Below are 25629 nucleotides of genomic sequence, written 5' to 3'. Positions count from 1 at the left end.
GGTGTGCGTATTGTGCTATTGTGCCGTTTATGTGAGCTCAGATGTTTATATAATCAATTTAGTTAGTACATACAAAGCCTTCACTTTGTTGCTGTATCCTCCAGCATGCCACAGACAAACAGGCAAGGCTTCTGCTGTTTGCAAGTGAACACGTCCGCATATCACTGTTACCTAATGTATCGCATACCTTGGCTACGACACACACTGTCATAGACAAATTGAATGTCAAGACAAAAGACTGAAGTAGCATGTTGTTTTCCGGTTCTCTCTCAAACATATGGTCTCGCATCTGGCTTGCCAAAGATTGCGTAGGGTCTGGACTAAGCGTACAAGCCAGAATTGTACCAACATTACGTTAAGCGGAGGAATAAGAAATGAAAGAATTCATTGCAGTTAATGCTTCTTTGTTTGTGTTTTGCTTCTGTGCGATAGCACTTCTAGAGCTCTGTATGCAATTTTGAGCGCAGTTTGGGCCTTTAGAGCATGTGAGTGTGTAATTATGATGCAAGATTAATTGCTGTCATAAAACCAAAGTACTTACATACAAGCACATGTCAGTTGTTGTGTGCAATTGCTATTAATTACCCTGAATATATGTTGGGTAAAAATTAAATCGGGCTGCGTGATCCCAATTTCATTAATCCAGTTCATTTCACTGGCTTAGTGTTTGAGTGCCGAAGCATTAAGTGCGTGGCGTCGTAATTCTCAGTACACATGCCTTGTTGTTCCAGCCCGCGAGCTTGGTTACGGCTGGCCAAGATGCACAAGATAGTGGAGGAGAGGAGCCGTTGATGCTGCCGTCTCCCGAGGAGAAAATGCACGCTCTGTCCTTGGAGTACCCACCCGTCGTGGTTCCCATCGACACATCGGAAAGCAGTTTCAACCGCTTGTCGTCAGTGCGGAGGTCTTTGATACATGTGAGTGTGGCCATGCATATCTCGTCGTTCGTTGAAGAACTGCAGCAGAATATGTTGTAGTGTATTTAGGAACTTCAAATTAATTTTGGAAAGCATTTGATTACATGCTAAATTGGGTTGCTTTCCACAAGTGTAAGAATTTTATGCTGATCTAGGTGTTCTATATAAAACAAGAAAAAGAAGTGTCATTGACTAGCCTGCCGACATTCAGCTCATTCAGTTCTTTTTTTGTAACCCATTTCAATATATTTTGCTTTATGCAAAGTGCACTTGTTATGTTGTCTTGTATTTTTCGTTTGACAGAGTAGGCTATTCGAGTCTTCGTAGGCAACATTTTACTGTATTGTTGTTATTTTAAGACAGTATTTATTTTCCTACTAGTGTATTACGAATATGCTATACTATATTGTTTTCTTTTCTTTCACTTAAAAAAAGACTACTGTGGTTACGAGCCTGCTACGAAATAGTGATTTTTAGCGTTAGAAACGGTTTATTTTTCATAATACCTGAGGCCTCTCTGAGGCATCACTTAACCATTAGCTTCTGTGCCTTTCTTGGTGCACTGTTTCAGGGAATGAAGCATCTGCTCTGTTGAGGGTTGCTTCACCTTTAGATGTTGGAAACGGCACCTTTAGTAGCGTGCAGGGGCACATAGGTTATATGCTGACTGAACTGCAGAAACTTGGCTTCCAGCTGTTGTTGAGGAACATGGGATATTTATCTCATGTATAGGAATCATATAGGCATGTTCTTGCTTGCTGCAGCTGGCATGTCCCAATGCCTCCCCTTGTAGCTACATACTAGGACAGTTTGAGAGCAGTTATTGAGAAGACAGGCAAACCAGCATGATTAAGCCATAGGTTACACAGGTGCATTCATAATTATGGAAAGAGTAAAAGAAAATGTAGTTATAAAAGGTGCCGACACTTATAACAGCACGAGGGACATGACAATTTGCCTCCACGTACATGATGAAACGCGGTGTTTGCAGCCGATGAGATGTTCTGTGACTGAACGGAGAGTAACTTGAACAACATTGTCTGTTGTCTATTCGGTCTTCCACCTGTCTGACTTTACTGCCCTTTTGTTTGCACTGCCCAATATGTTGACTACGAGCTAACCAGCACAGCATTGTAGTCCCGCAGGGGAGACCATCTCAGTAGTGGTACAGAAACACTGCTCATTATTTTTATGTTTGCGAAATAGAGCAGGCAATGTAGTATTTGAATGACAACATAAAACTGGAGGCCACGGCAAACACAGCTGGTAGCCAGGTCACCTCAGTTGGAGCACACAAGCTCCTGCTTCGTTATTCGTGGGCCTTGGGACATTTGGGTTTGTAATTAGACTTGAAGGCGTCTGGGAGAGTCTGAGTAGAGCTTTTCTCGCGCAGGTTGACTTCCTGATCAAGCGCAAGAAGCATCACAAGAGGAGAAACACAATCTCGGACGGGAACTCCAAGGAGATCGCAGAGGCGCTCACGAGCCGCAAGAAGTCTGGCACATTGGTCAAGACTGAAGCCCTGATCCACAGCTCGTGCCAGACCGACGACGACCTGCTCCAGACGGCGACCGGCGCCAAGTCTAGCGGGCGAAGCGGCGGCGGTGCCTCCAGCAAGCGCCGACCCGAGGAGAGCCCTTCATCCGGCGAGCTTTCGTCCTCGTCGTCCACGACGACAGAGACGAACGTTAACAGCAAACCAGAGAAGCGGCTGTCCTTCTACGAGGCCATGAACTTCAGCAGGCTCGGCCGCGACTGGAAGTTCCTCAAGAAGTCCGGCAAGAACAAGGAGGCAGACAGTGGAAGCCACGGCGGGACGGCAAAAAACGAGGCGGGCAGGGCGGCGGAGAGCGGCACGTCCACTGGCGGGAGTGAGAAGAAGAAGCGGTCGTCCCTGCTGCCCATATCGACCAACTCCGGCGCGATGACGGTGGCAGTGAAGCTGCGCGAGACATCGGCCCGGACGTCGGCCAAGGGCGGCGAGGATGGCCAGTCATCCAGCGGGAACTGGAGTGCCAGCAGTAGCACGCGGGCCTCTGTCGATTCTGACCAGCACCATTCGTCGGGGCCATCCCCCGACATGATCCCGCACAGTCACTCGGAAAGCTCTCTGGGCAGAGACTCGCTCTTCTCGGACAACACGCATCACAGTACCGATGGGAGGTCAGTGCGCAGCTTGAAATTCGGCAACGGCTTCAGCATTGTGCAGGAGTGCACTTAACTGGGCTGGTTGGTGGTTCATTACAATGGGGACAATTAGCGCTAGACGCGAGACGGTGGTAAAACAACAGACAGGGCACTGAACTAACAACCACTGGTTTATTTTCATTTATAGTTCATCGGGTTCTTTTCTGCTCCAATGGCTGGTAGTTCAGTGCCCTGTCTGTCGTTCTATCACAGTCCCATGTCTAGCGCTCTTCGTTTCTTTTGTCAAGATTGTGGCATGTTTATTTATGTAGCTGCTCTGAAGGGGAAACACAAATTGGCCGAAGGATGTAGCAAATCTCTGTCTTGTAAATGTTGCTCCAATAATGATTCTTATTTTCTGATTTGTGAAGCGTCACAATTGTGTGTGTCCCTTCTTGACCCTGTCTGCAAGGTGTTTCTGCACTGATACTTTAAGAAGTGTAAAGTGTCAGTAGCTATAGCGACATCTATCTACTTTGTCCATTTGATGACGCCTTTGCCCACTGCCAGCAGATCTGATGTTGGTAGTTAATTACAGGTGCTCATTTGTACAGATTTCGTGGAAATTGTCCTGTTTCCAAATGCAGAAAAGCTCAGACAGACCAGAATAGTTTCCTTCTTCCATTTTATCTATTACTATGGCTGGTTACTTAGTGCATCTATCGTGCCTTACAAAAGAAACAAGACTGAAACAGCCTATAGTCATTTTCTATCTGCAGAGGTTATAAGGATACTGTAAATTCCTTCACATAAGTGGTTGATTTTGTGGTGTTAGGTATGTCTGCATGCTTCAGTAAGTCTTTGGTTCCATAACCAGTGATTACGTCAGGGTATGGACAACTTATCTCGAATGTGCATATGATCACGTTGACTCTTTATAGTACGGCCACTCAGTACATCATCTCTTGTATTCACCATTTCAGGTCTCACGACGGGACAACACCAGGTTATACATCGGATGTCTCCGTTGCCCTGACCGCAACAACACTAGCATCGTCTTGGAAGCACCCTGGCCAGGGCCCACTGACTACCCGCTCTAACATGAATTCCACCTCAACTGATCAAGAAAGCCACTCGGGCACCATAACACCGGAAGCATGTCATTCAGATTCCAAATCGTCTTCATCACCCGGAACGAGAAAAATCAGCGTTGGGTCGGACCCATTTACTAATCCCATCGACGACGGCGACTCCTCGGTGTACTCAGTCGACACCGACGGTTATTACACCTCAATGCATACCGACAGTGGTCTCAAACATGGCCTTGCCAAGTTTCCCAGTGAACAGAACGGAGACCTTGCTGCTTCTGGTGACAGGGGATCGCAGACATCTATAGACACAATCGGAAACCTGAGTCTTAACAGCTTCTTATCGCAGAATGCAACGGACACTGCAACTGACAATTGCTCGATCGCAAGCACTCTTACGCAGAGGTCCAAGGCACCACCTCTGCCCCCGCCGAGGCTGTCCAGCGTGAGGACCCTGTCACCGATTCCTTCACAGAAGGAGAGTTCCCCACCAGTTTCCGCTGGTGATATATCGGAATCGGACTGCGAGGTTGGTGAACGGCTCCGGAGGAAGACGTCCATTAGCTCGTTTAGGTACCCTTCCATATGTGCGGTGTCTCCCGAACCCAGTGACGAGGACAGCTGCCGTCTCGATGCAGAGAAGCGGGCGTCTGGCCAGAACTCTCCATTGTCCGAGCCTAACGTGTCCCACGCTGCAGAAGCAGCAAGTGAACTGCCCAGTACACCTTCTGGCACTGTACCTGTAAAGGCAGCAGAAGCAAAACAGCATGCCAGCACAGTCAAAGAGGCAGACGAACCCTCTGCGAGACTCAACATGTATGGTGTGCAGTCCGTGCGCGATGTGCCATTTCTCAACACACTCGTCTCCCAACCGAATGCACCTCCCACCCCCCAACCACAACCTGTGCTGGGTTCGTTCTCATCCGCCGACGGCGACCACGTGCAAGGTGTGTTACCTGGCACTTCAAACAGAAGTGACCTTAATGCAAGAGCATCGAGGTTGCCTCAGAGTAACGAGCGAAAGCAAAGTCCCATTCATGCACCAGTCAAAGTGACGAATAAGAAAGAGGCTAGTAAAAGTCCCCAGGCAAGAACTGCACCAGCGCTGCAAGGTGGCACGGCAACTGCAACTTCTGGCAGGAAGGAGCAGACAGGAGCCGCAAAAGCGTCTGCTAGTCCTCAGACTGCGCAAATGCATAAGCAAAAGACTCCATCGCCCACTTCCTCCCCATTTTTCCTGAACAGACCATCCTCACTTATGAGCAAAACACGATCACCGTTCCTCTCCTACCTGTCTAAAAACTCTTCTCCCCCAAAGACCCCAACCACGCCGAGCCCGCCGTCACCTGCCAAGTCGGCAGGCCGCGACATGAACGTCAAGCAGCTCACACTGAGCGGCACCAGCTGCAAGGTGCAAGACGCAACCCACTCTTCTCCCGAGCCTTCCAGTCCTCAGAGCAGCCCTCAAACGAGCCCGCAAACAACGCCCCCTGCCGTGCCCCCACCTCCACCTCCACTCACCTACAGCAGTCGGGTGCTTGAACAAGGTTCCACGAGACAGCCAAGTGCCATCAGCGATGCAAACAACGACTTTGCGCAGACACCTTCTTTCAGCAGGGCTGGTGCGAGAGTGACCCTAGATTCCGAAGGCAAGGTCATTTACAGTTCTAATTCACTGGGCCGGCATCGTGATGGCTACACGATGACATCGGGAAGTGCTGGGTTGCCGGGAAAGTGCATGACCTTACCTGCATCGATGCCTCCCACACCTGGCTCTAATCAACGCGCTTACGTTCGGCTGGATCCAAGCGGCAAGGTGGAGACGTACTCAAGCAGTACGATTCCTAGGACCCGGTACTCCGTGTCAGGCGCACCTACGTCTCCCGACACGAGACCGCCACTCTTGCAGTACAGAGACGGAATGTTTACATTGAGCAGTCCTCCAAACAGTACTTCCACACCGAATGCCAGGTCCCAGTTTCCTCTGTCTGGAAGGAGCACGCCACAGCCTGGTATGTCGGGGTACGTTCACAGCAACGCGTCTGGCAGGAGCACACCTCAGCCTGCCATGTCGGGTTATCCAAGCAGTCATTCGTCGGGTAGAACGACACCAGTTCAACGTCCTGCATCCATTTCAACTCCGTATTCCAACAGGCCTTCTGGTACAAGCACTCCCATCTCTGAAAACGGCTCTTCGGGTCGTGTGACGCCTCTGCATCACTTTTCGCCCATCAGCGTGCCAGCGACGACTTCGCCCGGGAGAAGAACTCCGCTGCAGCCTTCCCCGAGGGAACCGGTTGGGACCAAGTGGGTGTCGGGGTTGCCGGCTTCTCCACCAAAGTCATCGCCTAGCCCCTCAAGTGCTGTACAGCACATGCCACCTTCGCACATAATTCAGGCACCTGTAGCGCGCACTCATCCTAGTGGCAGGACTACCCCGGTGCATCAGCACTCGTCACCTACAAATACCCACATTCCAAGCCACGCTGCCTTCCCCGTATCGCACAGTCATAATGGTGTCCCCATTGCTTCCAGCCCGGTGTCTTCATGGAACTCTGGTCAGGCCACACCGGTGTCTAGAAACACTGCTAGGAGCCCAACGCCAGTCATGCACTACCAAACCCACGGCCACCGAATGGAGAACAGTGCCGCTTATGCTTCGGCACCAAGGCTCGTGCCGCCTCAGTCCTATGGGCACGGTCCGCATGACGGGCATCTCGTCAACGGGAGGATGACGCCAGTCGATATGCTGCACCACAATTCTGCAAATCAGTACAATTTTACGGACAGGGTCACTTCGGGCAGGACAATGCTTGATCACCCAGATGGAAGTGTACCGAGGAACCAGTACACTTCCTACATACCTAGAGCTCCTTACCAGCCTGGCCAATCACTGATAAGGGGACCCCTTGGTCAGCAAGTCAGCATGTCAGTGAATGCAAGGGGAGGTGACCCTAGAAGTTTGATTCCTAACCACGTGTCGGCAAATGGCATCCGGGAAAATCATGCTTACAGTCAGGGCGGGCCCTTACCTTACGGTTATCGTTCTGCTAACTCTTCCCGGCAATCGCCGGTGCCAAGGAGTCCGATGAGCTCGACGCGACTGTTGACGCCCGACCATGCCAGGACGGAATATGGGCAGTCAGTCCAAAATCAGGTTCCTCCAGCCTCGTACGGCATGGGTCCTAGAAGCCCTCCGCAGCCCATTCACAACATGCAGAATTTGAGGCAACCGCAAAGCATTCCTGGACCGGGTCACTTAGGATCAAGGGAGGCTTACGAAAATCAGAGACAGATGCCAGGAATGTACATTCCAAGCTCGCCACAGAATTCCTACCAGGGCATCAACCATGCCGTCATGCCCATGCCGGGCACAATCGACTCGCCGTATAGTTTGCGAGACCTTCGGAAGGAGGGTTCTCCGACGGCGCTGTCTTCCACGAGCCTGTCTAGTTCTGGATCAGAAAAGTCCCCGGACAGCAGCAGCAGCACATCAATCACCCGTGAGCTGGCGCCACGCAAGCCAATGTCCACCGAAGATCTCTTTGCTGCCATCCATTCATCCAAGAAAAAGCATGGCATCAGGACCGACGCAGACATGGCTCAGTCACCCCTCTCATCAAGGTAAGAGTTAGGTACAGGATTTCATTGGCACGGGGTATTGGTTCTTCATCTAAAGCTGAGGGTCATGTTTCCTACGTTACAATGAAAGACAGTGCTCAAATGTAATCTGAAGCTGGTGCTAGTGTTCTCTGGAATCTGGCATACTTAGTGGTCCTCTTGACTCACTGAGAATCGCATTAGCTATGTGCCAGTGATATGCTTGACTCACAAAGAGGGCAATGACAGTAGATACAAGACAGAGTGCTGACTTCGAGTTGAAGTCTGCACTCTGTTCTGTGTCTTCTTAGTTTCGTGTTATGTTTGTGCTGTTGTATCTACCAACTTTGTTATGACAAGGTTCAGGAGCAGATGTGACATTTATTATTATTATTATTATTATTATTATTATTATTATTATTATTATTATTATTATTATTATTATTATTATTATTATTATTATTATTATTATTGACACACTGCATGAGAAAGAGTGCCGTTTCAAATGCAGAAAGTGCAACTTGGCGCATATTTATTCTACGACCACCGCATATTACTTTCGCAGATCAAGTTCTCCACTGGTCGTGACCAGCCGCCCTAGCACGCCGAGCCGAGGTGGCAGTGGCCTCGCCGAGACGGGCTTCCTGAGTCCACGCGGCGCTCGCGACCGTCGCAGCTGGTCAGGCGACATTGCCGCGGCCCGTGTCTGCAGCCCACTGGAACGGAGGTCGCTCGCGAACGACCGCCTGGGCCCGGCCAAACCCACGAGCCTACTCGACTTCAAGAAGCTTCTCCTGCAGACCAAGACTTCGAGCAGCCAGAACAACCTGGAGAGGAAGTCCGCCGTAGAACTTCTCAGGCCCGGCTCAGGTGGCAGGAAGGGCAGCGGCGAGGATGCGGTGCAGTCGCTTCCGACGTCGCCCGTCAACACTCCGAGCCCCGTGGAAAGTCCGAGCGCCGGCGGCCAGGCTGCATGGACCTCGACAGTGCCTTTGAAACGGGGCAGCCGATCGCGATCGTCGCTCCAGCATCGCTACGACCTCATGTACCCACCCATCTTGGAGGACTGCCAAGAAGAAGGGGGCGAAGGGAACAGAACGTCGGCGACGGCGGACAGCAAGGGTGACAGCGATATGGGCGTCAGGTCGGGTGTTCAAACGCATTCCTCACCTTCGAGCACCTGGGTATGAGTGGCGGTGTGCGGCGTGATCGGAATCGGATAAACTGGTGTTGCACTCATGCCGGTGCTTTTAAGGTGTCTTTCTTTTAAAACCTGTCTTTATTTTTTTCTCTTTCGAACTGACAGCCCGCTGTTGTCTATATATTACTGCCAAGGTTGTGATTGTAAAGTGTTACAAGAGAGGCAAAACAGAAAAAAAAAAAAAAAGTGTTTGGGACTGCTTCTGCCTTGAAACAAGGTGATCACATGTTATGTTGACTTGGGGGCCTGTTTTTTAGCGAGCCTGTTTTCTGGGCTGCTCCGCTTCTGTTCTGGCTTTGCAATTTCACGTTTTGTCCTTGATGGGCGTACGCTTTGTCCTGCGAGGTAGCTCTTAAAGATCTGCCGTATTTATCATTTTGCAGCATTATCAAGCAACCGAAGGCTGCACTTTCGTGAAATCTGCTAGACACTTAATAATCGTCGTCCACCCTTTAGTTTCTTTCCTGCTGCTTTTAGAGCCAAGCCCTGACGATTTTATCTTCCAACATAGGTAGAGTACAATCAGGTATGTATGCCGGTACATTGGCCAAGAAAGTTGCTTTACTTACAGAAACCATTATTATTCTACCTTCCTCCTTTTTTTTTGTAGCCCTAATGCGTGAAAGAGTGGCTGACTTTGAGAAGTGCAAACACATTTATCGCATCATGCATTGTCGTGGTTGGAGATTAGTTGGTGTGCACACATGCACATAGAATGCTTGAATGCGTATTAGTGTTCATCTACTTGGCAAGTTTTAGTTCATATCATTTTGTAGCGTGAAGATCATGCCGGTGTCATAGTTTTTGTTTACATATTGTTCTGTGAAGTTTTTTACATTGAAGTGCTTTTTTTTTTTAAATATATTAAGTATTAGGAGTGTATGGTGCACAGAGCTAGAGTACGGGCTACTTCTTGCCTCTCAATAGTTGCATTACCGACAGGCACTCCAATGGCAGAGTAAGCTGCTTCATATTTCCACACGCGCTTGTCACAACCACGTGACAATACGCACTAATAATGAATGAAGGAAGGGAATTTTGAGTGCTCATTTCTTTGCTTGACACAACCCTAATGAGAATGCGTCTGCTAGTTTTCATTTATCTGCTGGTTTTCATGAAGGATATGCTCTAATAGAAACACTTATGAGCAAAACTGTAAAGTCGTTGCCTAAGACCAGTGGTTCTTTGTTACTGACCATGTTGTTCTAGCCGCTTCATTTGCTGGTACTAAAGGGGGTTAATGTCACTACGGAATTTAAAAAAAAAAAGCTATGTTTTATTGACTGTGTTATCTTAACAGAGGCTCGTATGAGCTTTGCTATGTTGGACTGCCTGACGTTAATGGTCTTTTGGAGCATTCTTTAGTTGCGTTTTCGTGCTGACGCTAATGCTTCTGTTTATTTGCAACAGAGCTGCCAGGCTACGTAGCATGGAGCACAGCCATGCATTCTAACTCCATGGATGACTGCTTGCTCTAGGCCCTTGAAGACACTTGCTAGCCATGCATTTTCCTAGCGTTTAATGAACTGTGTATATAAAGCCAATTTCTTTTACCCTTATTTATGCCTCACTGCGACTAGAATGGATTCCGGTGCTTGGTGTCGTGGATAACTTCCTATTTTTGCCATAGTGCAGTGAAATTTTTGATGCATTATGTTTTGCTGTAAGTTTAAATGTATTGGTACGACGACTTGGATTAGGATCAGAGATCTATACAAACTCCTTGTGTGAATACCAGTGAAATACTTCTGCGATTACTTCACCTGTGCTCGTTACTTCAGAAAGCATCTATGGTACCTATGCTGACGAGTGATGATGATGTTTCAACCCTACTTTCAACTCAGTGAATTACTTTGTGCGTACGGCGACTGCCTGTTTGTGTGTTTTACGCAGTGTTTGGATGCAGTTTCACAGTAGCTATTGCACGATGCAGTACTTCCAGTATTGAAAGGTCTCATTGCCCGTGGTACCTAAACGTGGTGGCCTGCATTCTTTTTAATTATACATATGTATTGTTTTTTTTTTCATGGGAGTAGGTAACTCCTAAGGGGTAAAGCATTAGGGTTAATGTGCCTAAGGTAATGCCTAAGTTGTCGTTCATGACTTTCTGGGGGTGTTGAGTGCAACCTTTTCCAAGTACTGTTCGTGGCAGCTGTACATTGCATTAGCAGAAACTTCGTGCGGAGAGAATACAAAGCACGTGACGTTTCGACTAATGCAGTCTGCAGTTAAAGCCAGGTTCTAACTAACCCAGCCTGTCATCTTTTATTATTTCCCACTGCTTCTGTAACTGTCGGTAGAGAATTTTAGCTTGTCACTGCACTTCTTAAACCTTTGCGGAATGCCAGAGTTACCGGAGACACGGACAGTGTAGCCATGCTGGCAGCGCCATCTTGTGAAGATTTATACAGCTACAGCGCATTATAAATGGTCATGTGTTACACAAACGCTCCTGTCGTGGGAAAGTTGTACAAGAAATCGTACGAGAATCATCAACCGAATGTTGATGATTATGAGCAGGCAAGTAGATTACGGTAAGTCGCTGCAGTGACAGCACTCTGCCCTTTCCGATTAAACAACGTACCGCAAGATGGTGCTCGCAACGTGACTGCTCACGTCTAGGTGTCCCGTAACTCGGGTGTTTCGCGAGAGGTGATGCATTCAACCGACGAGCTAAGCCTCTCTAGTGAGTCCTTTCACTTACGTTTATCTCTCACGGTGATGTGCCATACGCAGCGTCATTTCACTTTCGTTTTTTCGAGGGTTTTTTTCCCGCACGTCAAGCATGTACTGCACCTCATCGTCACGCTGAACCTAGTGTCACGAAACTAGGTGTGACAGTGTGACTTCATTTAGCCTTTTCCCAGTAACCCACGACTGGTTGCGTGGATTCCTTTTTTTTTTTTCAAGCAGGGACATAGGACCATGTGTGAGTGTGATTGGAATCATCACTTCAAACTTCTCATGCACTAGATGTGGTGTGCGTGTGTCACTGCAAGGATCATGAAGAAGGAAGCTAGCTGGGTTGAAAAAAAAAAATTCCGGCAGACCTTTGCTCGCGAATGCCTGACTGGAAGCCACTGCATAGCTTTTTCTCTCCTTCGTCTGCATATATTTGCACAATGGATCATGGTTTCAAGGATGCCAATGTTGTTTTTTTTTTGGTGCTTAGAACTCTGGTTTATGTGACCTATTACAGGCATAACTTGGTGACTCTTGCGGCGGAGACTGTGTGATGCTATTTTGTTTATTCGGCCAGTGTAGAAACTGCTTTAGGTTTCAGCACTGCGGATTTCCTATAATCATCAAGTCACTGTATGCGTATCAAGTCACTGTCACTGTATGCAGCAACATTTGTCCGATTAAGAAGTGGTCACTGGCCTTTCACCTATGGAAGCTCAGTGACCACTTATATCGACTTGTTGCACCGAATTCCACCACCGAAATTGACACTAAAACTTCGAGGATAGGAGCGTTTAAAAAAAGTGGGGTTTTAGGTTGCGTAAATGTAATGAGTTGCAACTGTTACAATTCCGGACAGTAATGGCTTTGTGTCTTGTGTCTCCCACAGTTGCGACATTAACAATTTTTCTGTTTGTTCGATGCATTTAAGGTCATCGCACACTCGCGTTAAAAATGTTGCAGACTCCTCCGCAAGCACGGTCGCCAAGGTTACGTCTGCGCATGCTCTGATGGTGTAGGGGAGCCCTGTGCATTTTCTAGTCTCGCCTCTGTCCTTTAAGCTTGCACACCTGCTGTATGTCTGGACCTTCTCTGTCAGGAAGTTTCTACCCAGTGTGCCTTAGGAACATCTTTTGCTTCGGGGATAGCGCATGTACGAATGTTTAAGAAGTGACTTTCTATCCTCGTTGAACATTCTTGCTGGTTCTTTGCGAGCGATGGTTTAATAGTATCTTTATACTTGAAGTGCGAAACACAGGACTGATAAAAAGAAAACACAAGATGAACACACAGTGTGTTTACGGACACGAAACGGACACGCAGTGTTTAGACACACAAAATGGGAGACACAAACGAACACACAAGGTGTTTACAAACATTAAAGACAAAGTGTTTACAGACACGAAGCACTTACGGACACAATACGAACACGCATAGCATTTACGGACACGAGTGCTCTGATTGTCCATTTTCTTTCCATTAGTCCTGTGTTTCTTGCGTGTCATGCATAAGGATGTTGCTTCACCTGCTAGCTTGGATTTAGACCCTTGTTTGATAGTAGCCACATTTGCTCGAGCAGTTACAGGGGTAAGTGGGAAAAACTGCGAGAGACTCGCAGGACTGATCCTGTGGTAGGGATCGCCGTGAGCCCACAAAAGTGTACATGGATACAAACTTATTTTTATTACACATCCAGGGTCTCGCTCTTCTCGGGTGGCATTGAATATTGTATGTATAATGTTAGAAGCAGTTGCTGTCTTCAGCCACGTGCGAATTTGATGTTTCACGAGGCGGCTGTGTCAAAGGTGATGTCAGCTATGTCCTTAGAATCACTTTTAATCAGCATTAAAGAGCATTTCATACATACTCTTCTGTGCGTTTTTTGATTGAGTTTTAACGTGACTGGGCATTTCGTACTGCACGCCAGAGGTGTAGCCAGAAATTTCTTTGAGGAGGGGGGTGTTCAACCATACTTTATGTATGTCTATGCTTGCATTTGTATGAGTGCATGTATGCATGCAAAAACTGAAAAATTTCGTAAGGTGGGGCAGGTTGAACCCCCCCCCCATCCCCTGGCTACAATGCTGCACGCTTTCTTTGTGTTGGTGTACATGTTCGAATCGAGAACACACAGGCTTGCAATGTGGCTACGCGAGACCAAACAGCGGTGGCAAGATGATGAGCGTGCACTACCAGCAGCTGAAACTCTGCACACATCTTGTCCTTGTCTGGTTGCATGCTGTGATTTGCACAATAATACCATAAAACAACTACTAGCTCAGCCCCACACACTGTCAGTGTAGGTGGCAGTGCTTCCATTAAGGGTGCGCTGCACATAATTTCTGTCCCTTCAGAGTAGGAACACCTGGGGTGCGATCTTTAACTGTCCTAAAAATAAACAAGTGTTTTTGGCCACATGTGATTGGTGAAGGCTTGAGGAACGGCTGACGTAAGCACAAGCCTCAACTACTCGCATGCTGTCGAAACATTTGTTTGCTTTTGGAACGGGTACAAGATTGCACCCTGGAATGCGCAACTGTAGAATTCGGCAGATAGGCAAGGGTGATTGGCCGTTGTACGAGAAGTAGGCACAAATACGTGCTGCAAGATGATCTCACATGTTGCTGACTAGAGTGCCCTAGATCATCATGCACGTAAACTCGAAATTTCACACACACACACACACGCACACACCCTTACCAGCTCCAGTGCCAGTGCTAGAACACAAGCACCTTCACTTAAGTTTTCTATGCGTCACAGATGCCAGAAATGCACGACCAGAAATGAAGTGTGGATTTGTGTCGACATCGGGAGATTTGAAAACGTGGAAAATTTTCAAACTTAATGTCCCCACCGCCGCACCTCTCTAAATGTCCACCCCTGAAAAATTTCTGGGGAGAACCCTGGTTACTACGTATCGCTGTCGATGCTTTGCTTACCCACTGTGATAGACCAGTGGCTACTGCACTGTGCCACTGAGCTAGAGGCTGCAACCGATCTCTGCTGCACCTCAACAGTGGTGAGATACAAAAACCCTCGTGTACCCAGGTTTAGGACGTGCACATCGAAGAACGCCAGATGGTCAAAACTAATCCAGAGTGCTCCACTATGGCGCGCCTCGTAAAAGTATCGTGGCGTTGGCACGATAGTCCGGTAGCTTCAAAGGGCCCCTAAACCACCTCTGATAACTTTTTAAGTTTCAAGCAAATGCACACATAGAGTTCAGAATGCCGTGACGATCAACAATGCCAACTGCAGCAGCACTACGAGCCACGGGCGCACCACAAATTCCAAGAAACAATTCCTTCCCCTCTCTAGGCCTTTGAGTAATTCCCAGTATGGGTCGTAACGTCAACATTCAAGTCTGGTCATGGCATCCACGAAAAGGACCCGTTTGTCTGCTCGCCGGTACGCGTGCTCGCCGCTCTTCCTCCTAGCACGTTGAGGAGGAGCACGAGCCAATGAACAGAGCTTAGCGAAGGAAAGAGCGAAGTGAGTTCTTAGATCATCAAATGCGTGTAGCTCCGTTTTTACGGCACCGTTTTGGAAAATTCTCACGGCTGTGTGTTTGTTGAAGACTTGTGCACAACTGCAACATCACAACTAAATTTCAACCTCTGTGTAGTTTAGGGGCCTTAATGCTTCACCCTTCAAGCAGAACTGGGTCTTTCACTGCAGGACATTACCAAACTATGCCCAAGTAGGTTCAACCTCACTTGCATTATTGTAGTCTACAAACATTATCTGTAAGCACAATTGTACTGCTGAAAAGGTGTTGGTACTACATACATACTACAGTGTCACCCATAACTGCTTCCAAAATTTTTTCTTTACTCGAGCGAACCCAGCAGTGCCAGCAGTCATTATTATAAGGGGCACAGAGCAGAGTAAAACAATTCTGCAAAGTTTCCAGTCCTAACAAATTTTTACCTGGGGTGCTATCACGGAGCAATTCCATTGTGATTCTATGACTTTTTTATGCCTTTCAGTGCAATTAGCCATTGGTCAAAAGGCGCAGATGACTTATGGTGTCAGAATGCTTTAAAAAGGTCATAGAATCGCAATGGGATCACTTCACGATAGCATCAACTATATGGTACTAGGAAAGAAAGAAAAATTGAAAAGATCTGTCCTTGTAGATACTTCTGAACTTTAAGAACGTAGTCTCTCCAGACAGATATGTAATGTGGAGGATGCGAGCAAGACAGGGCCAGCAAGACAGGGCCCCATTATTATGGGTACTGGTTATTATGGATTGAATAAATGAGACTGTTTTTGTTGGAATGAAGATTTGCTCGCAGTTTGTAGCTGTCGCAACGTCTGACTGTGTAGTGTGAGAAATAATGAGAAACGCACTTAAGCAAAAGCATTTTTAATGTGTGTGGGGGAAATTTCAAGAATGAATTACCTACAGTATTTACATGATGAGTGCTATGTACAAAACAGCCAGCTAGGGCTTTAAAAAAGCTATCTTTGGCCAAAGAGCTTCCAAAAGCCAAGGACGACGTTGGACGCCAGTAGAACTGTGCCACCCAAGACGATGACGAGGTATACTCCTTTTCTGGAGGATCGAAGCCAAGGCATTGATTGCACCAAGAGCTTAACAAGCCCCTGAGTTATCCACTGTCCGTCAAGCGCGATGCATGGAACAACATTGAGCAACGCCAGCGCTCCCGAGAAGGACAGTATGTAACTGAGAGGCCAAGTTAAGGTTGCTCAATGCTAACTGGAACCAGCTAGCAAATAAACAAACAACTTTCAAGCCTTCTCATGCCAACATGCAAGTGAACTGCAGGCAACAGCGAAATTGTATGACATTTCTTTTGTTTTTCACTTAAATGTCGTTTTACATCTAAGTTAAAACTATTTGTTATCTGTATTTGGCCATGGAGAGTGCAGTTATTAAAAAAATAAATAAATAACTGAGTGAAAGTTAATTGTACACTAATCAATTGTTCATTAATTTGACAAAATGTTTGCAACTGAAAACAACTGCTGGAATATCAGGAAGTCTAGTATGAGCTCTGCCCTAACTTCACAGTACTCAAATCTGACTTTTGAAGCATAAAATTCAGGAAAATGGTATACTAAGCTGCTTCTGACTGATGCTAACTGAACTTAAATTTCATGAAATATAACTTTAAATGGGAATTACATGCAATTGACATTTCTGAAGACTTAAGTGTGTTTTTATCGTACCTCTTTTGGAATATGCTGAAATCGTCACATAGGACAAATCCGACATTTATGTTTCTTTAAAAGCTACACTGAATTTTTAGCAGCATAAAAATAAGGTCTTTGTCTTCAGGCGTTAATCTAGAGCACTAATCTGTTGCTGTTATAAACGCACAACCGTCTGAAGCAGTTGGTAGCAAGAGCTAGGCACAAGAGCAACTTGCATGAACACTATAGCAAAGGATACTGCAGGAACACTTCGTAGACGTGGACTGGCAGTACAGACAGGTTGAATTGCCGAGGGACCCACTTGATGACGGAAACTGCAACACGCCAGACAGTTGAGGAAGCTCAGCGTACTAAAGGTGGTTTGATACTGTAACTACGGCCTCTGCGATCATGTACCTTCTGTTGGGTGATCACAGAAGCCATGCTGCGTCACTCACGAGATATAAAAACGTGCACATAGGAGGCAAAATATTATTAAACTTGGATAATAAAACTGTTGATTGAAGTAGATCAAGCTGTGCAGCTAAACAAATACATAGCAAATTGGGAACGGTGATAGCAATGAAAACTGCCAACAGTCATCGATTTAGTGCCGTAGCTAACGCTCTGCCCCACATTTACTGGACGTTATACCCGCCAGACCAGGTAACAATTACTGAAATAATTAGAAGGTGCCTGGTAAATCTACTCTTTGCATATGACAACAATAGGTTGATCTTATAACTCCTAGATACCTTGCAGAAATCTAAGGCTACACTGAAACGAAAGGCACAAGAGATTTCATTTGTTTCAGCATTTTCTTTAATTTCTGTGCTAAAAATCTAGGAGTGGTGAAATACAAGCTAGCATAAACCAATGCTTTTCTTTGGTTTATCTTATCTTCCTAGAAGCAATGCAACACTGGTGATGCGATAACGATGTTATGTTGTGAGTACATTTCTTGCAATAGCTGAAACCAAGCACTGACATTAAAGAGAGAGATAATGTAGCAACACTGTCACTCCTATGAAAGTGAAAGGATTAAACTTTCTAAAAGCAACTATGCATTGGGCATGCTAGTAATATGCAGACGTAATCAGAAAACGTCCTAGCACAGGCGGACATAGTAGATCAATGTATTTCTCTAGCCTCTGCCAGCCTGTGCGTTTAGCCAAAACACCCACCTGAATGCCAAAGCTCCGAAGGTGGCCCAAGAAAGAGCATGGTTTGCCAGTTTGATCTCTTGACCTCTACTAGCTTAGTCCCGTTGTCCAGTATTGGTTTCAAGCAGTACTCGTCTCGTGAACAGCTCGAGTTGCAGTACCTGATCGACGTCTGCAGCGTGCGCCTTGCTGGAAGGCACACATTTTTCTGAAACGTCCAGATTACAAGCTATTGAATTGAGTTGAATTAGTATAGGGCTTTACTAGTGAAAGCCACAATATGATAATCAGGTACACCTTATTGGGAGACTACAGATTAATCTTGACCACCTAACGTTCTTTAACATGCACCTAAATCTAAGTACTACGTGGGTGTTTTTGCATTTCACCCCCTATAGAAACGCAGCCACTGTGGTTGAGGAGTCAAGCATGTGTCCTCCTCGTTAACAGCGCGATCCCTTAGGTGCTAAGTCAGTATGGCAGGTGATGAGAAGGTACTGAAGTTGAAACAGACCAGTTTTTATATATTTTTTTGTAATGGTGTAACTGAGGCTGTAGGACATGTATCAAACGCATATTCATGACTGAGTGGTGGCTTAAGGCCGCAAAACAACACAGAAATCAAATGACAAGAACTGATAATGTTCGTAACAATTACGGGAGTGTTAAACCTCAGGATTACACAAGAAAATAAGGAATCTTAAGTTGCCAACTTCAATATTTGTTACAAATGCTCATATGAGCATTGTTTTTTACTTTTCTGTCTCGCCTTACCCTTTCCCTAATGCAGTGTAGCAGACCAGACATTTATTGTCTGGTTAACCTTTCCACATTACATTTCCACAGGGAGCCCCCTTCCACATTACATTTATATCTCTCTCAAATGAAAATTATTCATCATTTTCAACGAACGAGAAAACAAACATAAAGTCCTCATACCGCACAGCCAGGCTAGTTTATGCTACAGAAATGCCACTGTTAGTGCTTTGCATATTGTAAGCAATGACTATAACCAGTCAGATAATGGTGTATAGCGTGCATAAAAAATAGAAGGTGCACCTTCCAGAAAGAATGGTGCTTGTTCGTTCCTAGAAAGTTATCATGAAAAAGAAATACTACACTACTGAGTTCAGTGCATCAAATTAATGCATGAGGATGTTGCACAAACGAAGCAACCAGTAAATAAAAACAAGCTCAAACTAAGGTTTAGTTTCACTGCATACATTCTTACTTTTTCTCCGTGTTCCATGTAAGCGAAGCAGAGACTGTTGTTGGACTGCCCATGGCAACAGTCTGCATAAACATGTCATGGTGAAAAAAAGAAGAAAGGACGAAAGTGTTCAATTTACTTGCATCAACATTCATAAAGCACAGAAGTCTGGCCACTGTAAGTGGTTGTCATTCTACATGAACTTCAATAGTCAATATTTGAGCACTGTCAGTTATTTCTTAATGCTCATACATTGTCAATCTGTAAACATTTTAGCATCCAAAATGCAGTCACTGCCCTAGGCATGGTACATTTTTTTGTACACTGCTAAGGCGTAAAGTTAAGGTTGCGAATGAGGTTGATTCCTACACCTGATACATCATTAGATGGCATGTCATTATATATAAGCAACGTGTGATACATGAAATTCGTAATATATGTCACATGACACTGCAGCCTGCCCCACCTTTTGGAGTCCACGTGCCTTCAGACTCGACCACGGACTTTTTCTGGCAGTAGCCCTGCTGGGGAAGCTGTACCGTCTGGACCAGGCAGGCCTTCCAGGAATCTATATTCCGGATGTCGCAGCCATCAATTCCAATAACATGGTCTCCTGGCAGTAAGCCACCGGGTCCGTGGGCACCAGACTCCTAAAAATAATAATAATTTTGGGGGTTTTACGTTCGAAAACCACGATATGATTATGAGGGATGCCTGTGTCAGGGATGCAACAGCCGAAATAGGATTTGGAGCAATTTTTGGAGCAGCAAAATATTGCTTTTGGAGCACAAAAATCCAAATTTGGAGCAGGTTACAAAAAAAAAAACTGAATTCTTTAGCACAAAATTCAAAATTTGGAGCAGTATAACAAAGAAGGCTTACTTTTAGAAAAGAAAACAAAAATACGTACAAACCATTCAACATCAGCTAACTCGTGCACAGTGCACGTGAACACTGCTATGTCAATAAAAGCAGTGTGTTGAGCCACCCCATAGCGCGAACTATGACTAAGTCCACATTAGCATTTGCAGGACCTGTCAAATAACTTGACAGGCACTGGAAATGCTAATGTGGAGCTGCGAACCTGGCAACCTGGAAATTTGGGAGATTCGTAAAGCAGGAGCAAGTGGGGGTAGCGAAAAAAGAAAACTGGCATACGCTTTTGTCTATTCTTTCTCGAGGCCACAGAAACGCCATACACAGCAGCTCCAAATGATTGCCAATCATTTTTTAGATGTCAGCGATCATACTAGTACTCGTAATTACACGGCGCGTGCACGAATGAGTAATTAAGAAACAAAATGTGCTGTGTCCCTGACAACTGGTACTAATAGCCCCTTCTAAATCTCAGTATGCTTTTTCGCAGGACATTAGTGTACTGCGGCAAAAGTGGCTTAAAAAGAGTTCTGCACGCAAGAAAACAAGCATGAGGAAATTTGAGAACTACTGTCCTTTTCTATTGCGATAGCAACTACATGGACACTCTCGACGAGTTTTTGCCGTCATCTCCCGTATAAAGCCCAAATTGATAACATCCCCCGCGTATAGTATGTTCTACCGCGGGTAAAAGCGCGCGAATGGGGGCGACGAACGCAGCTGAAGCAGATATCAAATGAGCCAGCCCATCTCCGTCGCTCGGAAGGCGCATGCGATAACACCACTCCGCTCGGGAAGCCTGCCATCAAAGCATAGAGGAAACGCCCCGCCCGTCTTGAACGAGCAAGAAAAGACGCAAGAGGGGGGGCGGGGGGGGGGGGGCTGTTGCTTGAGTAGCAACTTTGAACTTTGATTCTAAGGCCGCGGTCACGATCGCTGGCGCGCGCGCTATCTCGGCAGCCATCAGCGGGCGGCTCGTATATCCTGCTACGTGCTGCGCTCTCAATGCGAAGACACTGTGCAGAAAGAGCATCTTTCCCTGGAGCGGCCGTATTCTCTTACACCAACGTTTCTTAGAGTTACGCAAAATCGGATACAAAAGAGTTTGCTGCCAGCCTCACTTCGTATAACATTACAATTTGTTGCTATGGCATTCATTACTTCGTCCTTGCGGTGAAACTGACTTTTTTTTTCTTTCGCGAGGGGTTAGGGCCTGCGCGTCTGTATTGGACGACGATGCCCACACTGCAGATGACCAACGCGGCCTCCAATTTGCACAGCTGAGAAAATTTGAGAAATGCTGAGAAATGATGCAGCGAAAAGCTGAGAAATGGCGCAGCGTGGTGCAATTTTAACCAATTTCACGGTTTTGGCGCAGCTTGGCGCAAAAATAAGGAATTGTATCAAATTGGCGCAATTGGCGCAGCTGTTGCATCCCTGCTGTGTGGAGGGCTCCTTAAATTTTGACCACCTCGCGTTCTTTAACGTGCACCTAAATCTAAGTGGGCACACGGGCCTCTAGCATTTTGCCTCCATGGAAATGTGGCCGCTGCAGCTGGGATTCCATCCCATGACCTTTGGATCAGTGACTCCTAAAAATGAAGCAATACATGGATACATGGTGCTATACATGGATGTGTACCAAGTGGATTTGCCTCGCTACAGTTCATTTGTTGCCATTCATATCGACAACTGCACTTGCTTGTGTTCTTTCTAGTGACCATTTTTCGCTGGTTAACAAAGGTTGCACACTCACGTTGTGTACTGGAACGTTCTTTAATGTCATTGCAGATTTTTATAAGACTGCATGTGCAAAGAGAATAGTGGTGTGCTTTCTGGAACTTACACGGGCACCAGTGAATGCAGTGGAATGTTCGCTGAAATGGAGGAAACCGAACATGCTATGATAACACATGATAATTGCAAGAACTAGTAAAAATAATGATAAAAAAATCATCTGCACATCTTAGGACAGTGCTTATTAGATCTGGTCTTTGAAGTGCATCAAATATTAGAGTGGATCGTGTTAAACGACCAATAAGCACCTGTACAATGTGAACATGCTGCCGCAAGAATTTTCCGAATAAGTGCTGCAATAATAGAGTTACAGGGTGTAGAACAACCCGCTTCAGCTGATTTTGGTTTCTCGCTTGGACTTCCCACTCTTCTCACCAGCGAAGAGGGGTAGGCGAAGCCCGTTGTCGTGACTCCTCCCACCTTCGCAATATGACAAGACGTCAGCAAATACGTCATCGGCACGCAGCCAACGACTGAGCAAGGCTTCCTCTATGTGTTGCTCGTGCCAGAGTGGCACTAGGGTCACCCTAGCAGCGCGGTGAAGAAGCATGGTAAATGTGCAGCCAAAACCGCATAACAGCAGGGCTAAGGTGCCGTTTCGTAGTGCAGAGGACCAATCGACGAAGTCGGTGCAACGCAATGTTGCCCATGGGCAAGATTACGTCACTTCGCGTACGAGGAGGATTGGACAGGCACTGGAGAGGGACACGGGAATCGTTTTTCGAAACAAAGCATCTGCGTGGCACGCAACACTGCGCTATTCATAAAATGTGATTGCTGCGGCTGTCTGCATGAATTGGCGAGCTTGTTTGGGTGATGTAAAAAAAAAAGTTGGAGCCTGTTTACTGGCCCTTTAAAGGAAAAATAAAAATAACTGTTCAGGTTTTACATCCCAAAACTGCGATACGAGTATGAGACGCCATATTGGAGGGCTCTGGAAATTTCGACCGCCTGGGGTTTTTTAGCGTGCACCTAAATCTAAGCACACATGCCTGTAGCATTTCGCCTCCATTGAAATATGGCAGCAGCGGCTGGGATTCGATCCCACAACCTTTGGGTCGGCAGTCAACCACCATAACCACTAGACCACCATGGCGGGTATGTTAAAGAAAAGGCACTGAAAGATGGCCGTATGGATGTTTCTGGCAGGCCATTTAATATGTTTTTCTTCTTTGACAGTAAATACTATAGCACCTGAACTGGCCACGTGTTCTTAAGTACACAGTGAAATGGTCGGCCTTGCTTCTGCAGATAGAATGACGTTTGAGTTCAGATATGGAGTTCACGTTGGCGGAGACAATAAGTTTCCTTCCAAAGCTGAAAATGTTCTGCCTGTCTTGGTTTTGCCTATGTTGAATGTTCAATGGTGTTGATGATGCCAAGAAACAAAAACTAGATTTCTGGCACACAGACTCAGTGTCTGAAGGAACAATAAAAACTGGATTAAAGTGAAGTGAGGTGAAATTACCTTGAGCACCGAGATAACGGACACACCAGAGTTCTCTGCATAAAATGGCGCCAACAGATACTTGTTGCCAAAGAGCAGCAGCAACGCCAGCAAGGCTGCAACGATGTTGTGCCACACTCCGGCGCAGTATATCTTCAACTGTCTCCATGGTGACAGCACTGACACTTGGTCCTTCGGGAGGTCGACGAACGCGCCAGGAAATATACCGAGCACGAAAAAACCGCACCCTTGGATCCGCACGTTTTCCCTGAAAAGCAAGAGAGAAACCTGAATGACACACGGGAATGGGTAAGCAACATTCTTTGGTGAACATTCGATGAATTATGAGAAAGGAACATCAATCAGTACAGTCAAACTCATACAACGAAACTATGTATATAAGGAAGGATTCGTTATGTCCCTGCTATATTGCAAGTGTTTCCTTGCATAACCTTTATAATGAGGTAACCATTATAACGAATTACCTTTAAAGTCCGGAGCATTTTCTGATAAAGGCAATTTGACTGTATAGCTCAAACAGCACATCTTTATCATATCAAAGGTTGGTTACAAACATACGGTTCCCTACAAAATTTACATAAGGATTTCCATCAGAAACTTGCTCGACGAGTTTGTCTAACATTCGTGCATTCCGAAGAGAGAGTGCCAAAAGCGAGAAGTGGGTGGACGAGAGGGTACATTACCTCACAGCGGCCAAGGCATGACCAAACTCGTGGAATATGCTGCACACAATTAACGTGGCGATGTAGTAGAATATGTCCGACAAGGGAAGGTTGACACCGGGTAGCTGCAGTTGTGGAGACAACGCAGAAACAGGTTATGAGCACTGCGGCATTACATGACACTCAACTATGCAATCCAAAAGCACAGCACAGACTTTTTTCTAATGCTTATCGTTACTTTGGTGTGTGCTAAACAAGAAATTAAAATGTGCGGTCTTCTTCGATATGCCATAACGTATACATAAAAAACGTCTTTCTGCTGTGATGCAACTGCTTGTTGTACTTAGTCCTCCGTTCGGATGGCCTGCTCTTTAGGTCAGTGGAAGGATACCTAGGGCATAGTGTATGTACAGTCGATGTCAAAAGTTTAGAGACCACTATTTCTGAAAAAACTTCGAATTTCCCAGCGATTTGTGACTATTCGGTCGAACTGCACAGTACTTGTTAGCTCGTTTTGGAATAAGCCTTAAATCTAAATTTAAGGCTGCCTGCCGAAGCAGCGGGATTATTCAGCTTTGCTTGTGTCTCGTGGTCTTTTAAACTTTCGACGCTGACTGCACTTCACTGTACCAAGGGCATGTTCATGATCTCTTGGATTAGTGGATAGCATTAAGTTATTTAGACCTGACGAAATATTAGTGTCACGACTAGGATTTAAAGCTACCGTCATTTTAAAGTTTATTGATGATCAGATTGCACAGGCTTGTGCTTGCATGGCCCTGCATGCAAGAAAAGCGTTGCATAGAAATGGGGCACTTGCAGAAGGCTCGAGCACTTGGACTTCCTGCGTTCCGGTGGTGGCACTTCGAATCATGCCGGAGGCAGTTTTCACGAGCACCCAGAGAGCCGGCACAATGCATCCGATACTGGCAACCGTGCCCACGGTAAACCACCAGTACAGAAACCGCGGTTTCTTCCGTCCCATTTGATGCACCACTCGGTTGAACCGGGTAAAGTAGAATTGGGCGCGAAGCAGCTTCAGGCTCATGCCACTTCGCTCCAGCATGCTCACGTACGGGTACAGCATGCAAGTCTGCAAAGAAAGTTCAAAAGATAGAAACGGATTGGGAGGTTCGAGATCGACGGCTTTTATTTCGCAACGCATTCTAGCCTCGACGTAGCGCATATTAGCGCAGCGACGATGCTCTCCTAGTTACCTTGAAGACATAGTCCGTAAAGTTTAAAGCTGTCCAGAAAAACAGCACGCAGATAACGAACGGGATCATGTTTGGAGGATGATGCAAGGGCAACCTCTACTAAAACAACACGAACCAACAGGTAGCGTCCATCTTTGACTCGTTGCCCGAGCAACGCAACGCATCGCAAGTCCGCAGTAAATAAAAACTTTTTAAACATAATCAAATACAATGTTTTAGTATTTTGATTGATAATAAAAATATTTAAGACACATTTAAAGCAAGAAATTTTATTTAGCTTATTTAAAGTTTGTGTTTGTTGCACATATTTATGAGGTTTATTATAACGTGATAAAGAAAGAACGTAAATTGTTTCTAATTTTCTCGTTTTTGCTAAGTTTTGTAGTGCTAAATATTGTTAAAGCAAAAAGCTTTATTTTTTGTGAATTATTATTTTTGTTGATAATTATTTGAATTTA

General features: G+C 46.0%; 2 protein-coding genes across 3 annotated transcripts in view; one reads left to right on the top strand and one right to left on the bottom strand.

Moving 5' to 3' along the window:
* The window catches only part of LOC119396400 (mucin-5AC), a 258143-nt gene extending 244662 nt beyond the window's left edge, over positions 1-13481 (top strand). For both annotated transcript variants that reach the window (XM_037663602.2, XM_037663603.2), the window contains exons 3-6: positions 732-917; positions 2311-3080; positions 4028-7756; positions 8298-13481. In XM_037663602.2, coding sequence (XP_037519530.1) covers positions 732-917; positions 2311-3080; positions 4028-7756; positions 8298-8922 — 5310 coding nt within the window. In that variant the 3' untranslated portion in view covers positions 8923-13481. The remainder of the gene's footprint in view (positions 1-731; positions 918-2310; positions 3081-4027; positions 7757-8297) is intronic.
* A 2496-nt stretch (positions 13482-15977) lies between these two features.
* On the bottom strand, positions 15978-25354 carry LOC119396399 (membrane-bound transcription factor site-2 protease). The gene is made up of 9 exons (XM_037663601.2): positions 25172-25354; positions 24775-25047; positions 23976-24079; positions 23293-23539; positions 19618-19801; positions 19173-19234; positions 17963-18149; positions 17038-17113; positions 15978-16308 (listed from the first exon to the last, which is right to left on the bottom strand). Exons 1-9 carry the CDS (start codon positions 25238-25240, stop codon positions 16083-16085), a joined length of 1428 nt encoding a protein of 475 aa, XP_037519529.1. The 5' UTR covers positions 25241-25354; the 3' UTR covers positions 15978-16082.
* Positions 25355-25629: the final 275 nt, after the last annotated feature.

This window comes from Rhipicephalus sanguineus, chromosome 6 (genome assembly GCF_013339695.2).
Source record: "Rhipicephalus sanguineus isolate Rsan-2018 chromosome 6, BIME_Rsan_1.4, whole genome shotgun sequence".
In the NCBI taxonomy this organism is placed as follows: domain Eukaryota; kingdom Metazoa; phylum Arthropoda; class Arachnida; order Ixodida; family Ixodidae; genus Rhipicephalus; species Rhipicephalus sanguineus.
This window is presented reverse-complemented; position numbering and strand designations above follow the sequence as displayed.